The sequence below is a fragment of the Lissotriton helveticus genome, chromosome 2_1, assembly GCF_964261635.1.
Source record: "Lissotriton helveticus chromosome 2_1, aLisHel1.1, whole genome shotgun sequence".
In the NCBI taxonomy this organism is placed as follows: Eukaryota; Metazoa; Chordata; class Amphibia; order Caudata; family Salamandridae; genus Lissotriton; species Lissotriton helveticus.
This window is the reverse complement of record NC_136059.1, coordinates 1,004,065,004-1,004,081,606: the sequence shown is the minus strand read 5'-3', so window position 1 is coordinate 1,004,081,606 and position 16,603 is coordinate 1,004,065,004. Positions and strand designations below refer to the sequence as shown.

The following is a 16,603-nucleotide window of genomic DNA, read 5'->3' as shown; positions in this document are numbered from 1 at the left end:
CTAACATGGGCTTCGATTGGAATTCATAGAGCATATTAGCGGCGATAATGTGCTTGATAATATGCTCTATGAATTCCAATCGAAGCCCATGTTAGATGTCTTCACATCTAACATGGGCTTCGATTGGAATTCATAGAGCATATTATCAAGCACATTATCGCCGCTTTATCGGCAGTTTCCTGCCGATAAAAGCGGCGATAATGTAACGTCCTTTCTTGATAATATACCCCTTAGTGTTTATGTCAGCCAGAGATGGTCATATTGTTGCATAACCAGCATCACTGTCTGGTGAACAGACCCTACAGCAAGCTCCAGTAGAGTCTAAAGTGTGGTACATATAGCTGAATGGCCTCATTGGAGTTCATGTATTTCCCACAAATGTATAAATTCCATGCACAAGAGCAGCATAACTACTACCATCTACACATGCTGCTTATCGGTTCATAAACGAATACACCATATTCGCCACTGGCACTCAAATACTTGGACCTCTCATACTCCACAAAGCATTTTAACAAAAAGGACCTCTGACGATTCAAATATGGTGCCCACGCATGGGCAGGCTAATGTGCAAAGGACTTCTTTCAAAAAATGGCACCCGCTCTTGCGTGGACTTTTAGCAATACGATTGCTGAGTCACTTAGAAACCAGCACATGATCAGGAAGCAAGCGGCAGCTGAACACGCCCACTCGCCGGTCCCCGTACTGCTACGAAAACACAGCAGCGGCCCCATAACAGCCTCTACAGAGACATCGTAAGGTCGGGTAGGTGATCGGACCTCGCATACCTACATAATACTTTAGATATGGAATCGCTCTGCCACAATAAATGTACAGCAACCATGCAGTACGGCTGCACTTGCTTTTCTTTTCTGTGTTGCCTAACCTAATGCCACAACTCCTCATAACAGGTCTCGTGGATACCCACTGCCGCATCTCATGGGGTACTTTTCTCTTACTATCTAGGTAAGCGCAACATGATAACTATAACGCTTGAACTTATACAGTGCCCTGAGATTTACTATCAATGATGATACCTAAGATAGACGATGTGTGTGTACACTAGATCTTACCTTCCGACCTTGGCGGCCATGTAGTGATTTTCTATCACTACTATATGTCCTTTTAAAGATTGATACTTTGCCCTGAGCACAAATACATGTTTGATCATATAGTGATGTCACTATATGTCCATAGCCCACAATAATTTCATTTACGGTACATCAACAATAGCTGATCTTATACCACGTACACCTGGCTCACCAATGGAAACCCAGGCTCACTTTTGTTTTGTTTTTAAGGAATACCCTTAATATAAGGTATAAATGCATCGACTATACTTATTCTCTATCCCCTTTTTTGTCGTTCCAGAATACTGTACTCATTTCCAGTGGCACTAGATTAACGAATATTGGCCACTCATTATTCTTTTCAAACACTGCGCCTTTTCTGTTCCTGAAGAAGCACTTGGGATCTCCTCCTGAGACCAAGTCAAGTCAAAAATACTTTTATTGATTCATTAAAAATCATAAAAGGTGGGGGGCGTGGCTAGCGACCAGACAAGATGGCCGCACACTAACAGAGCTCTGTGACGGTATAAGCCATCCCCGATAAATCCATCCACTTATCCTTCGAAAGATCGGATCTGTGCCCCAGCATCGGAATCGGGCAAATCTCCGGTCCACGGAGCACTGCTTCTGGGACCTGTGCCCCTTGGCCTCACGGAGAAACACAGCGGTGAAGATCGCGGCCTTCTCGCCACGCCGGAGCCGGGGACTGTGGTGAACCGGCGGCGCGGCGGTGCTGCGTCCCAGGCGGAAAGGAAATCATCCGAGCGGAGGTGAGGAGTCGAGGCCGCCTCACGGCAGCACAGCTTGCAGGGAGATAAGGTGGACTCCCGTCCACAGCGCCTGAGGCCAAGAGGACTGCGCACCAGCGACGCGGGAGCCTTTGCGCCAAAAGCAATTTGAAGCGGCCATTACCCCGCAGCAGTGTCACCATCCCCGGCGGGCAGGCAAAAGCGGAACGAAACCACCATACGGCTCTGCGGACCCTAGGGGGCCACAGGCATTGTAGCCTCAACCACGCCTGCCCTCAACGGGGGAGGGGGGGGGCAGTGTGACCACCCGCACTACAGGACAATTACAGAAGGGTGCACGAACCATATACAACAGCGCTCAGGCCATAGCACATTATCAGCACCAGGCCCCGGGGGACACGGAGTGGGCCTCGTCCACAAGCAGTCAATTGGATATTGGTGGACCGACATATCGGGTGCGTGAAGCCCAGACAACGCGGAAGGGACCCCAAAGTCATAGTGAGCCCGAAAAGGACAGCCTGCGAGGTAGTAAACAAGGCCCAGCAAGATGAGTGGCAGGGGGACCAGAGGCCAGCCACCCCCGAGGCTAGATAAGTTCGCCTACACCAAAGACACCTCCGACGCCCCCCGGGCGGACGCATCCCGCACCTCGCCCCAGCTGTCCCAGCCCGACACCCGGGCAGCGGGCGAAGACCAGGTCACGCTCCAAGATGTAATGGCTGCACTGAAAACGATGCAAACATCGATGGGATCAATCTCCACCGACGTCTCGCTAATCAGGGCGGACCTAGCGAAACTGTCTGATCGCTTAATAGAAGTGGAAAAGATGGCGTCGGGACTAACGGGAGACACGGCCGAACTTAAACAAAAAATGCAGAGGTTGGAGGATGACAAACACCTCATGAAAGCCAAACTCGAGGATCAGGAAGGCCGCTCCCGGCGCAATTATGTGCGCATAGTAGGTGTGCCGGAGTCAGAAGGGGGCCCAGTACTGGACCTATATGTGGAAGACCTAGTTCAAAACCATCTCCAACCGAAAGGACTGTCCAAGTACTTCTCGGTGGAACGCGCCCACCGAGTATCAGGAGGAAAGCCGCGGCCGTGAGCACCGCCGCTTCTGATACTGGCGAGGATCTTTAACTTCCCTGACGCGATTCTACAGGCCGCAAGAATTGCCCCACCGCTGAAAATTGATAACTCTAAGGTCCCTTTTTATCCCGACTATACGGCGGCGGTGGGGCAGCAACGACGCAGCTTTATGGAAATCAAAAAGCAACTCAGAACACGGGAACTGAAGTATGCAATGATATTCCCGGCGAAGCTGCGCGTCGAATCGGAGGGGAAAGTATGGTTTTTTGAATCGCCCGGAGATGCACAAGACTGGCTGGAAGGCTGGAGACCAGCGGGAGGGCCCAAGAATCGACACACGAGACGACACAACAGATAACGGGACGACCGATGAGCTCGACAGATGGACTTCATGGCTGACCTCTGCAGAGACGCCTCTCGTGGATTCCAGGTTGCAATGGACAACGTATATTAAGCAGCCGAAACACTGCGCAGCAGTCAGGAATGCGGACTGGGATTTGCCGGTGGCGGAGGGGCGGAGGGAGGTGGTTGTGCTTGCATCACGGGTAAGCTGCTCTGCGGCGAAATGTTGGACCCAAAGAAGACAGCCGCAGGTAGGACATACTAAGTTGGCACAGTATCACATTGTAACGACCGGATTTTTGGGATAGGCAGCCACCAGCCGTGGCTAACCCAGTCATCATGCAAACACACTCTTCTCAGGCCGCTATTTACAAGACATTTAGAAGACTCACCTGAGAAGGTGAAAAGAGGCTATTTACAAGCCTATACAATTAGAGATAGAGCCAACATCTAAGGAATTCCATATCTTATATCCTATGATCTTTACTTTATAGCCCCACGGCAAGCTGACCTGGACCAACCTACCCCCTCTTGCGTCTGAGGGCAGCTTATTCTCTTTATAGTCGCCAAACTTTTGATTTAACGTCGCCAGACTTTCGATTTAGAGTCGCCAGACTTTTGATTTAACGTCGCCAGACTTTCGATTTAGAGTCGCCAGACTTTTGATTTAACGTCGCCAGACTTTCGATATAGAGTCGCCAGACTTTTGATTTAACGTCGCCAGACGGTTCCCTAACTCTTGTAAACAATATCATCTATACTTCCCACTGGTGAACCTGTTATTCCCCAATGGCGTATTCTATAGGGGTCGGCGGTACACCTAAGGTGCACCGACGATCTTTACTATTCTCAATTTAGAAGAGCTATCTCATTAGAACATTTGGGAGTTCCTTCCAGCCATAGGCTACACAATCTCTCATTTCTCAGTTACCTGCTAGAAGGGTCTACTCACCTGCTAACCTGCCAGTATCTGGTTAAAAAGAAAGGTTAGTCATGTCTTGGAAACAACACTCAAACATATGGATCGGATATAACATCATTTATTTATACAATTAGACACTTCATTAGCAAGATAATTATAGTTGCAATTAGCCATCATCTACAACCTAATAAAGGAGGAAAGATGGATTATTAATTATAAGTCACCTACACTAGCTTAGAACGCCTCACCTTAAACGTGCGTCTTTCCATCTCAGCAGCTGGGCTGGTCCCTCTCTCTCTGTCTTGGGTCTTCACTCGCTCGGGACTCTGCTCTCCCACTATGGCTCACGAATACACGTCTGCACCGCTACGCCTCGTCTACGCTGCCTTGGTTCCAAAACTCGAACCCTCTTCTGGACTCGCTCTGTTTCTACCACTCCTGCATGTTGGCATTACAGGATTCTCCTCTTCAGTAAAAGCTAGCAATTAATCACCAGCTCTCGGACCAACTTCATCGGTCTGCTCCGCACGTTGCTCTTCCTCTAACTACTCCTTGCTCTTTGCTAATATCTCTCTCTCATTCGCTATGGAAATTTCCACCCGTAGGCCACTCCCACCAAATTCCTGTACCAGTCTCTGGCTTCTCACGCCGTCGGCAATGGCCACCTGCGTGTTGCGTCTTCCACCAGTGAACAAAATACATTCCTCTGATAAGGGCCGGTCTCGACCGGTCTTCCCGCTAGCGAATAATAAGTTAACTCTAAATATTATTCTTACTCTGGAAGCACCTCGCACAGACGAGGCAGCTATCTAAAATGGATGCGACAGCCATCCAAAATGGCTGCTCTCTGGTTTTGGGCCTACAGGCCTAATTAACGGTAAAAAGGCACTAAACCCTGTCAAAGCGCATAGCTAAGCCTTATTAATAAACGAAAAGGTAGCTAAGACCTAAATGATAGTAGATTATAGTCACTTTTAGTCTAAAGAAAGGCTAGAAATTACCCGGGCCTTACACTCCACTCCTGACTATATGTACTAGCATTGAAGGATTAGTAGAACAACTAAATTAAGGGGATCGGTTCGTTTTTTCAAGCTGCATGTATGTCGTTAGATGAATAATATGAAACAATACTAAAAGATCTAGCCATTACATGTGGTCGGAATAAATGGAAAAATGATGGTATACATTGAATACAGCAACAGATGGCAATCAAGATGCAAATTATTGAAACAATTCCACCTAGAATTTGGCGTAAAGAATGCAAATCAGGTAACCAGCTGAAAAGCCAGTCAAACCACCCACCATCCAAATGTTCCCTTACTTTTTGGGTCAGTTCATGTAATTTATTAAGATGGGATCTAATGGATTGGGAATGGTCTGATAAGTTGAAATAACACATACCTTCAAAATCTGAGCAGCCATGATCATGTTTTAACAATAAGTAATCAATAGCGGCTCTATTCTGTAAGATGGCACGGCGGTCTCCTTGATTATCTAATAACAGGTCAGTTAAAATAAATTGTAGAAGTACTATTAATGGATTTCACCATCCAGCAAGCAAGTTTACTTATGGTTTTAGCATTATGCACAGCTAAAGCAGGAACACTCACAATAGAAATAGCTAAACTAAGGTATTCAGATTTAGAATAAAGATGGAGTGATGAAGCACAATCACTGGACAACATGACATCTCGTGTCACGCGGGATGAAATTGCTCCATCAGGGGAGAATAACAAAAGACTCAACCTTGTTAGGGCACAGGGGCCTCCAGAAATATTTGCTGGTATATAGGACCAGGATACATTGCCACAGGAAAAGAGCCATCCAGTCGGTAATGATACATGATAATAATGACTTGCAGTTACTATTATACGCTTACAGCTCATTTCATTGTCAAGGAAAACGCAAGAGTTTGCAGGTCTAGTTCGACACAGAATTGTCTCATGGGGAGAAAGCGATGTTGCATGTTCCAATCTTAATTGGGCACATTTGCCTATCAATCTAGGGTCACAGGTAAATCTGTAGCACGTATCCCCCTCAGTAATGTTAAATGTTAGAATTTTAAAAGTTCGTTGGGGTTCTGGGTCAATCAGGACAGTACATGAAGCACAATAACTGTAGGGTGTGAAATCCGGATAAATGAATTCGGAATGAACTCCAGAAACATTAAAGAAATGTCGAAGGGAAGCCATGGATATTGGAACTGCCACAAGGCATGTAGTAAGGAGGTCATTAATGGACTTCATAGGAGTTAAGCAAAAATTAGATGAATTAATAATGGTATGGGCCAAGCTGACCCAGAAGTTAGTATTAACGTCCCATGCTGCAACGGAACGACGTCTTCTGTCCGCTTGGTCAATCCGGTCCCGGACACTTTCTTGACTCTCGTCGCAGCAGACCCACGGGAGTCCAACGACGACACATCCCGCAGCAGCAATCCATGTAATGATCTGCAATTCAAATAACAAGTATCATTTATTCTTGCAAATAACATTTGTTAGCTGGGACTACATCCCAGCCTTCTTGCCCTGGCCTCATCACTAGTACTGTATTGTCAGATCCTGTTGCAATAATTTCGGCCTGTTCAGGGGGATTATTTGGCGACTGCACCCAAACTCTAGCTCCGGGATTATTGGTGGAGCCAAAGCCACCTGCACCACGCATTGTTAACAGAGTTGGAGCTGCACCTTTTTGAATCGCACCACTGAATACAGGCATAATGACCAATTGGGCAATTCTATCATTTTCGTTAACTGTAACTTCAGAATCGCCACTGTTTAACAGGATGACTTTAATTTCTCCTTGGTAGTCACTGTCAATTACTCCACCAAGCACCTGGATACCTTTTAAAGCTAAACCAGATCTTGGTGCAATCAAGCCGAAATGTTCTGTAGGTATTTGGACACCAATTCCTGTTTCAATTACAGTAATCGTATTAATTCTCAATACAGTATTTTTCAAAGAATGCAGATCTAAGCCTGCAGATCCAGGGGTAGCTCTACATGGAGCCAAGGCTCCGGGTGTGATTTCCCAATAAGACACCGTACTTTTAATTGTATTAGGTTTAACATCAGCTGCAGGAGGGTATAAACGCATTAAAGGAGAATTTGAATACAAATTTGGACGAATATTTAAGATCAGTAAAGCATCAGATAAATGATCTCTCCAATTCTTTAAGGTACCATCTGACAATTTACGTAACTGGTCTTTCAGTAGACCGTTCATTCGCTCAATCAGACCGGATGCTTGTGGGTAATAAGGTATATGAAACACCCAGTCGATGTTGTTTTCAGCACAATATTCTCGTACCAATCTTCCTTTAAAATGTGAAGCATTGTCAGATTGCACCTGAAGTGGAGTACCATAATACAATGTAATCAAATCTAAAGTCTTCATAGTGTTGACTTGTGTAGCATTTTTACAGGGGAAAGCGATTAAAAAACCACTGAAAGTATCGACAACTGTACAAACATTGGCAGTTTTTGCTCATGGGTAATGGACCAATATAATCAATCTGCCACACTTGGGCAGGAGATTTACCTCGATGCAACTGGCCTTTCACTATTCGAGGCACTTGTCTATGTTGGGAATGCTGACATACAGGACAGTGGAGTATGGCTGTTTTAATCAAGTCAAGAGGAATATAGATGCCTCTCTCAGCTGCCCACCTGCTAGTAATTTTCTCGCCATAATGTCCTGCCTTTTGGTGGGCCCATTTCGCCAAGCCCGCCAGATCAGAATCTCGTTGGTCCACCACTGCCTTAATGATTTTGGAATGTTCATCTGCAATATTATTGAATAATTTATCTAAAGAGTCAATGGGCATATGAGTATCAACATGAAAAACTGTTACATTGCTTTGAGGAAGGAACTCCCAAATCTCCTGCCACAGCTCTTTGCCCCAAATCTCTTTTCCGTGAATCGACCAATTACGGGACTTCCATGTGGGCAACCACATCACTAATCCATTTGCAGTGGACCATGAATCAGTAAAAATATGACATTTTCCAGGCAACTCTTGTTTCAGAACTTGGTACACAGCATATAGTTCTGCAAACTGGCTACTTCGCCCTTCACCAGTACTGCTCAATAATTTTTGGGTCACGGGATTATAGGAGACGGCTTTCCAATGCCTCTTTTCTCCTATATACCTGGCAGAACCATCCGTAAACCAAACGTGTTTTCTATCCTCCACGGACAGATCATCGAATGGCATACCCCATTTAACAGGTGATTCTTGTACTACCGGTATGGAGTGCTCAGTTTCTCCCTCTTTCATTGGCGCCTGCGCCACTTTCTCATGCAACATTGCCACTCCTTTTGGACCCACGCGAGCCCGATCTTGTATATACCACTTCCATTTAATTATGCTCATTTCCTGAGCATGTCCAATTCTATGGGTTTTTGGTGAACTTAAAACCCATTGCATTATAGGAATTTTCGGTCTCAGAATCACATCTTGTCCCAATGTCAATTTCTCCGTGTCTACTAAAGCCCAGTAACATGCAAGCAATTGTTTCTCAAACGGTGTATAACGCTCACCAGCATCTGGTAGCTTTTTAGTCCAAAAACCTAGAGGTACTCTAGTGTTGCCCTGCTTCTGCCACAAACTCCAATTTGCATACATCTCTTGTACAGATACATTCAGATCCACATCACCATCACGCATGGGCCACAAATCCAAAGCATGCTGAATTGCTTCTTTTGCTAAATCAAATGCATCCTGCTGTGCATTGTTCCATTCAAATGCGTTCTTTTTACGTGTGACTTTGTATAAAGGGGCCAAAATCTGACTCAAATGTGGAATATGTTGGCGCCAGAAGCCAAATAGACCAATACATTTTCGAGCTTCTTTCCTATTTTTAGGGACTGCGAATTCTGCAATTTTCTGTTTCACTTGAGGGATTACTTCTCTATTTCCCTCATGCCAATGAATACCTAAAAATTTTACATGTTGCGCTGGACCCTGTAATTTATCAGGATTAATCTCCCAGCCTTTGCTTTGTAAGTGTGCAATGATTTGTTCAAATTGTGTTCGCACCTGATCTTGTGTATCACCTTGAATTAGTATGTCATCAATATAATGACACACTTGAATTTTGGGATCAATGGTCACCTCGTCTAAATGCTCTGCCACTATCCGATGACAGATAGTCGGACTATGCACGTAGCCCTGGGGAAGACTTCTGAACGTCATTTGATGGCCATTCCATGTAAAACGGAATTGTTCCTGACATTCAGGTGCAATCGGAATGGAAAAGAAAGCATTAGCAATGTCAATGGTTGCATACCATGTTCCTGTATGTTTCTGAATTCTCTCAATCAGAGTAATAACATCAGGGACTGCAACCGTCAAAGAAGGTGTGTGTTTATTTAATTCTCGATAATCAACTGTCATGCGCCAAGAATTGTCACTCTTACGGACCGGCCAAACAGGATTGTTCCAAGCCGAAGTAAAAGGAATTATTACTCCTGCGTCCATTAAATCTTGAATGGTAGCACCGATCTCCTCGTGCCCACCGGGAATGCGGTACTGTTTCATTGAAACCACTTTCGTGGCTTGAGGAATCTTATTTGGAGGCATAATTAAACGCCCCACTCTCACGATTTTAGATGATATGTAATAATCATGTCCAAATTTATAACATCCATCATCCAAGTGCAACGTCATACCTTTTAAAATATCAATGCCAATTATATATTCATCAAGAGGTACCACCAATACATGATACTCTTTTCGGGGATTTCTTCCAATTTTCAGTTCAAGTTTAGTTTGTACGGCGGGGGTCTCTTTACCACCTAATCCAGTAATTGTGTAACCTTGTCCTTTAAACTTTTTAGGATTTCCAGAAATTAGAGTGGCCTCCGCTCCAGTATCCACCAATGCTCGGGCCCTCTGTATATTTCGATGTCTCCAATATATTTCAATATCTACATAAGGCCTATGGTCTCTACAAGACCAATTTCGCACTGGAGCTTGACCTACTTCCTAGTCTCGTTTACCGTGTTCTTGCGCCCAGGACAAATCAGGATACAGACTCTCATACCGTTTAGGTAATGTTGCGTCCCGTTCATATCCTTTATCCTCAAGAAAAGGATTTTTGTCATTCACATAGTATTGCGATAGTCTCTCAAGAGATCGTGATCTTTTATCTCTCATTCTTACCTCTGGGGATCGACCACCCTCTCTCTCTCTCTCTCTCCTACAGAATGGTCTCTTCTCTCATCTCTCTCTCTCTCTCTGTCTCTGTCTCTCTCTCTCCTGGGCCAAGATGAATCATTCCGTGTCCTGTCCCTCTCTCTTTCTCTCTCTCTCTCTCTCTTTCTCCCTCTCCCTCTCTCTCTCTCTCTCTCTCTCTCTCTCTCTCGTGCTCACGGGACACCCTAGAACTATATTCATCGCCATCAGAGTGGTAGTGATCAATGTCTTGTTTACGGACCCGTCTAGCACCTTCCTTCCTATCCAAACCACGCTTACGGAACATATTCCACAGCACATTATTAGGAAGATCATGAATTTCACTCTCACGGACTCCATCCTTAAGCAGAGCCATATACATATCAGCTCGAGTGAAACGAAAAAATCATCAGTGCGAGCCTCAGGCCGAGACTGTGGTTCCGGCTTAAACCAATCACCCAAGTCACTGAGTTCACGCACAGCTTCAAGCACAGCAGACAAAGGATTACCAGTCTGATCAATCAACAGAGTCATCATCACTTGTTTATAAGCAGGAGGGGAAGTACCAATTAACCTATTCCTCACAGATGTATTAAGCACGCAGTCCATCAACTGATGAGCCGTACCCAAAAAGATAGCGGTCTTCATGCATTCCTCTTTCAAGCGCTGAGAAGCGTCCCTCAAAGTATACCATTGTTTGTCATTCATAGGCCAATCAGACTCAGTCGGATATTTACGATTGCAACCGTCTACTGCCAGCTGCAAAAGATTGGTTTGGTTATTACCATTAAAATGGCGGAAACTTTCCTGAACAGTAGGATCAGAACTCAAGGTACAAAACTTCACAGCATCACCATGATCTAACGAGATACCAGAAGCACCTGTGTCAAAAAGACGGACCATCCAAGTCAGTAAGGATTCACCCGACTTTTGTCGGAAGCGATCCAAAATATCATTCAATTCCTGTTGTGTATAATCTTCCAGACTGTCAAGCGCAATACCCTGAGGAGCATTAGGATTGCCTTGCAATTTACGTCGATATATCGGATGAGCAGAAACGTCAGTATGATCTTTAGAAGAATTACAACATTTAACGGGAGACGGTGCACGCGCAACATTCTCCTCAGATGAAGAAAACGCATCAGAAGAATTCCAAATATCACCATGCCATTCATCGGGATTCCAGTCAAGCCCTGCTTTCGCAACGGGCATACGTACTTTTCTGGTGTTAACCCTTCCATGTCGGTGTCTATATTTGTATTTCGCAATACATACAGCAGCCCTTTCGGCTACAGCCTTATATGTTTCAAGTTTGTCAGCGAGCAGTTTATTTTGTCATCGCAAAAGAGTAACATCATTCTGAACTTGAACAAACTGTTCCTCCAAAGTCTTATTATCAGATAGCAATCGAGTCATATTCTCATGCACAAGCCTGTACGCATTCAACAACATCCAACCTCTCCGTCCCAAAACGGGAAGTTCATTGCCCTTCACCACCGGGACTTTCTGCAAGCACTCAACCACCTGAGCTGGCCCAGCGTCCCCCAAGCAGGAACTCAAGTTCTCACTCAGCCCAGTAGAATTAGCCCATTCATGTGCAAGCGCTTCGTAAGCGGTAGAATCCCAACCAGGTATGTCAATAGGCAATTCGAAAGGAGGTTTAACTTTCTTCGAGAACATTTTGACAAATATATACAGCAAATAGAATCGAACAAAAAACAATACAATAAACAGATATATACAAAATTATACACAGCGTGAACCCACGGATCCTCTCAAGAAATCACGACGGCATTCCCGCACTTATCGATCGAAAACGGTTCGTGACGCCAAGTGTAACGACCGGATTTTTGGGATAGGCAGCCACCAGCCGTGGCTAACCCAGTCGTCACGCAAACACACTCTTCTCAGGCCGCTATTTACAAGACATTTAGAAGACTCACCTGAGAAGGTGAAAATAGGCTATTTACAAGCCTATACAATTAGAGATATAGCTAACATCTAAGGAATTCCATATCTTATATCCTATGATCTTTACTTTATAGCCCCACGGCAAGCTGACCTGGACCAACCTACCCCCTCTTGCGTCGGAGGGCAGCTTATTCTCTTTATAGTCGCCAGACTTTTGATTTAACGTCGCCAGACTTTCGATTGAAAGTCGCCAGACTTTTGATTTAACGTCGCCAGACGTTCGATTTAGAGTCGCCAGACTTTTGATTTAACGTCGCCAGACTTTCGATTTAGAGTCGCCAGACTTTTGATTTAACGTCGCCAGACGGTTCCCTAACTCTTGGGATCAATATCATCTATACTTCCCACTGGTGAACCTGTTATTCCCCAATGGCGTATTCTATAGGGGTCGGCGGTACACCTAAGGTGCACCGACGATCTTTACTATTCTCAATTTAGAAGAGCTATCTCATTAGAACAATTGGGAGTTCCTTCCAGGCATAGGCTACACAATCTCTCATTTCTCAGTTACCTGCTAGAAGGGTCTACTCACCTGCTAACCTGCCAGTATCGGGTTAAAAAGAAAGGTTAGTCCTGTCTTGGAAACAACACTCAAACATATGGATTGGATATAACATCATTTATATATACAATTAGACACATCATTAGCAAGATAATTATAGTTGCAATTAGCCATCATCTACAACCTAATAAAGGAGGAAAGATGGATTATTAATTATAAGTCACCTACACTAGCTTAGAACGCCTCCCCTTAAACGTGCGTCTTTCCATCTCAGCAGCGGGGCTGGTCCCTCTCTCTCTGTCTTGGGTCTTCACTCGCTCGGGACTCTGCTCTCCCACTATGGCTCACGAATACACGTCTGCACCGCTACGCCTCGTCTACGCTGCCTTGGTTCCAAAACTCAAACCCTCTTCTGGACTCGCTCTGTTTCTACCACTCCTGCATGTTGGCATTACAGGATTCTCCTCTTCCGTAAAAGCTAGCAATTAATCACCAGCTCTCGGACCAACTTCATCGGTCTGCTCCGCGCGTTGCTCTTCCTCTAACTACTCCTTGCTCTTGGCTAATATCTCTCTCTCATTCGCTATGGAAATTTCCACCCGTAGGCCGACTCCCACCAAATTCCTCTACCAGTCTCTGGCTTCCCACGCCGTCGGCAGTGGCCACCTGCGTGTTGCGTCTTCCACCAGTGAACAAAATACATTCCTCTGATAAGGGCCGGTCTCGACCGGTCTTCCCGCTAGCGAATAATAAGTTAACTCTAAATATTATTCTTACTCTGGAAGCACCTCGCACAGACGAGGCAGCTATCTAAAATGGATGCGACAGCCATCCAAAATGGCTGCTCTCTGGTTTTGGGCCTACAGGCCTAACTAACGGTAAAAAGGCACTAAACCCTGTCAAAGCGCATAGCTAAGCCTTATTAATAAACGAAAAGGTAGCTAAGACTGAAATGATAGTAGATTATAGTCACTTTTAGTCTAAAGAAAGGCTAGAAATTACCCGGGCCTTACACACATGAACACTGTAAGGGGACCAGGGTTTCATTGCCGTCACAGAAGTCTCACCCTCCAGAACGTTGCAAATGTTTAAGGGTAGGAAGCACTCTGCTCAGTTGGGGTGGTGGACAGTTTGGGATCCGCCGGGCAGGGAGGCAGGGAGGGGGGTGGGGGTGTTTGTTGTTTTCGGCCTAATTTTGCACTGTTATAGGTTATTCAGTACGCAATCTCTCCAGACTCACTTGCGATTACTGCTTTGGATCAGGAGCACGCACGCAGGTCCTTTGTTAATCACGTTAGTAGGTAAGGGCACATTAATGACACACTTCAGCCTTGTGGCACAAATAAATATCGGGCATATAATAGATTTGCAGTTAGTATACAATGGCATAGTCTACAGAAGGAGTCCCTAACTCCCAAGCTACGAACAAGACCTGCCCTACACTATCAGTGATATCCTGGAACGTTAATGGACTGGGACACAAGATAAAACGAGGTCTGGTTTTACAATACCTGAAGAGAAAGGGCCCCACTGCCGCGCTGCTCCAGGAAACACACTTGGTGGGTGGGGCCTGCAAGGCGCTAGATCGATAGGGCTTTAAGATGGTCACTCATGCTGAATTCACATCTGGCTCACGCGGGGTCGGGATATTAGTCCAGAAAAGCTTCCCACTGGTGATACACAAAACCTGCTCAGACGATCAAGGCCAATTCTCCGCCCTGTCTTGTCAGTGGAAGGACGTAGGTACAACATGGTCTCCGTATACATACCCCCGGCACTTCACCAGCCAGCCTTCAGAGACCTGGGTAAATTCCTGTTAGACCTACCTGAAGGGGAGCTGATCATGGGTGGGGACTTCAATGCGGTGGTAGACGCTTCCATGGACCGCAGGCCCCCTAGGGATATGCATGGACACAATCAAGCCCTGAGAGAATTTTTAGCTGCAATGGGGCTGACGGATTTGTGGCGGCTTAAGCATCCTACGGATCGCCAGTTTACCTTCCACTCAGGGGCACACAATAGTCTTTCGCGTATAGACTACTTGTTCACGATAGCGGTTCCCCCCCGACACAGTGAGTGCAGTGGAACATCTGCCCACAGGTATCTCTGACCACTCCCCAATACACCTCACCTACACAACACAGACGCCAAGGCTGAGACGAGTTTACCCGGTATACCCAGGATATCTCCAAACTCCCACCATAGCTAAGGCCTTAAAGAAATCCACTGAGCAATATTTCACAGAAAATGTACACTCTGTAGAATCACCGAGCATATTGTGGGAGGCCTACAAGTCAGTGATCCGCGGTTACGCCGTCTCCTCCATCACCCAATACACCCGGGAACGCAGGGAACACTTAGACGCACTGGAAACGGCGGTGCAGAGGGCGGAGGTAGCACACGCATAAGCACCGACTGAAGTGACAGAGCAAGGCTTAACACTAGCAACCCAGGAATACAGGGCATACGCGTGGGAGCAAGCGAAAACTATACACATGAACACCTTGCACAGAGTATATGAACTAGGGGACAAGACGGGCAGGATGCTGGCGTGGCTTGAGAAAAAGGAGAGAGCAAATAGATGTATCACACAGCTGACGCTTGGAGATGGCACCGTCTCGGCTGACCCCCAGCTTATTGTGGAGGAGCTGGCGACCTATTAAGAACGGGTTTACAGGAGGAGCTTCGCGCGCACCCAAGATGGTCGCGTGAGCACAGGGCTCCCGGACCCTCGCCACCTCCATCGACTATCCTGTAATTTATCCTGGTTCGGACGACGGGTGTTTATTGGCACAGTTCTACTGCTCATTTATTTGTTTCAGCGAACTTTTTTGGACTTCGGGGTCCAGAGCTACAGACTGTCGCAGTTTTCTGGCCTGCTCCATGGTGACGCCCGCGCTATCTTGTCTCGCTTGCCGTCCAGTAAGTGAACAACAACGGACTGTCAGACTTGCTTGGGCTGGAGATAGCTTTCGGTTTCGATTCCTGTCCGGAGCTCGACCTGACTTTGTGGGCTCCGTGGACGGCCGGACGCTCCTACACCCTTGGTCTCTCCGCTCCTACTGCCGATCTGTAGCGGCTTCCAGATTTGAGACTGGCACCACCTTCGCCCTTTTGGTCCTACATTTGCTTCCGCAGTCACCATTCTTACCCGTCAACAGGCGACCCGTACGGGTCCAGGATCCAAGATGGCCACTAAGCCTGAGGGTGGGAAGCGTGGGCCTAAACCGGGCGTTCGTGGGAGTGCTCTGCAAACAAACATTATGGACCGGTACACTCTAGCTAAGGGATCGCCGGGAGCAGCAGCTAAACCCTCGACGACCATGCTGGAGGACTCATCGATTGAAGACGAGCCCTCGCTGCGAGATCTCATGGGTGCCATCACCGGTATGAAGGCCTCATTGGGGCAACAATATGAGGCCTTGACTCTCAAACTGGATACGGTGGCGATTGATGTCAATCTGATCAAGGCGGACTTGGCGAAGACAAACGAAAAGGTCAAATCCCTGGATCTTAAGACCTCTAGTCTGGTCACAGACGTCTCTGAATTACAGGCTGAAGTCGGGAATCTGAGGAAAGCCAATGATTATTACTCTGGGCGCCTAGAGGACTATGAAAGCCGTGCCAGGCGCAATAACATCCGCCTGATTGGGGTCCCGGAATCATCGACTGCTGCCTCGACGGACCTATTGGTGGAAGACCTGGTGCTGAATCACTTGGCGCCCAAGGGTCTCAGCAAGTTCTTCGCTGTAGAACGTGCACATAGGATCCCCGGCGGCA

At 46.4% G+C, this 16,603-nt stretch overlaps 1 protein-coding gene across 1 annotated transcript; it reads right to left on the bottom strand.

The window, feature by feature from the left end:
- Positions 1 to 7,590: 7,590 nt before the first annotated feature.
- Positions 7,591 to 9,843, bottom strand: LOC144820193 (uncharacterized). The gene has a single exon (XM_078677805.1). The coding sequence runs from the start codon at positions 9,841 to 9,843 to the stop codon at positions 7,591 to 7,593; it is 2,253 nt and encodes a 750-aa protein (XP_078533931.1).
- Positions 9,844 to 16,603: the final 6,760 nt, after the last annotated feature.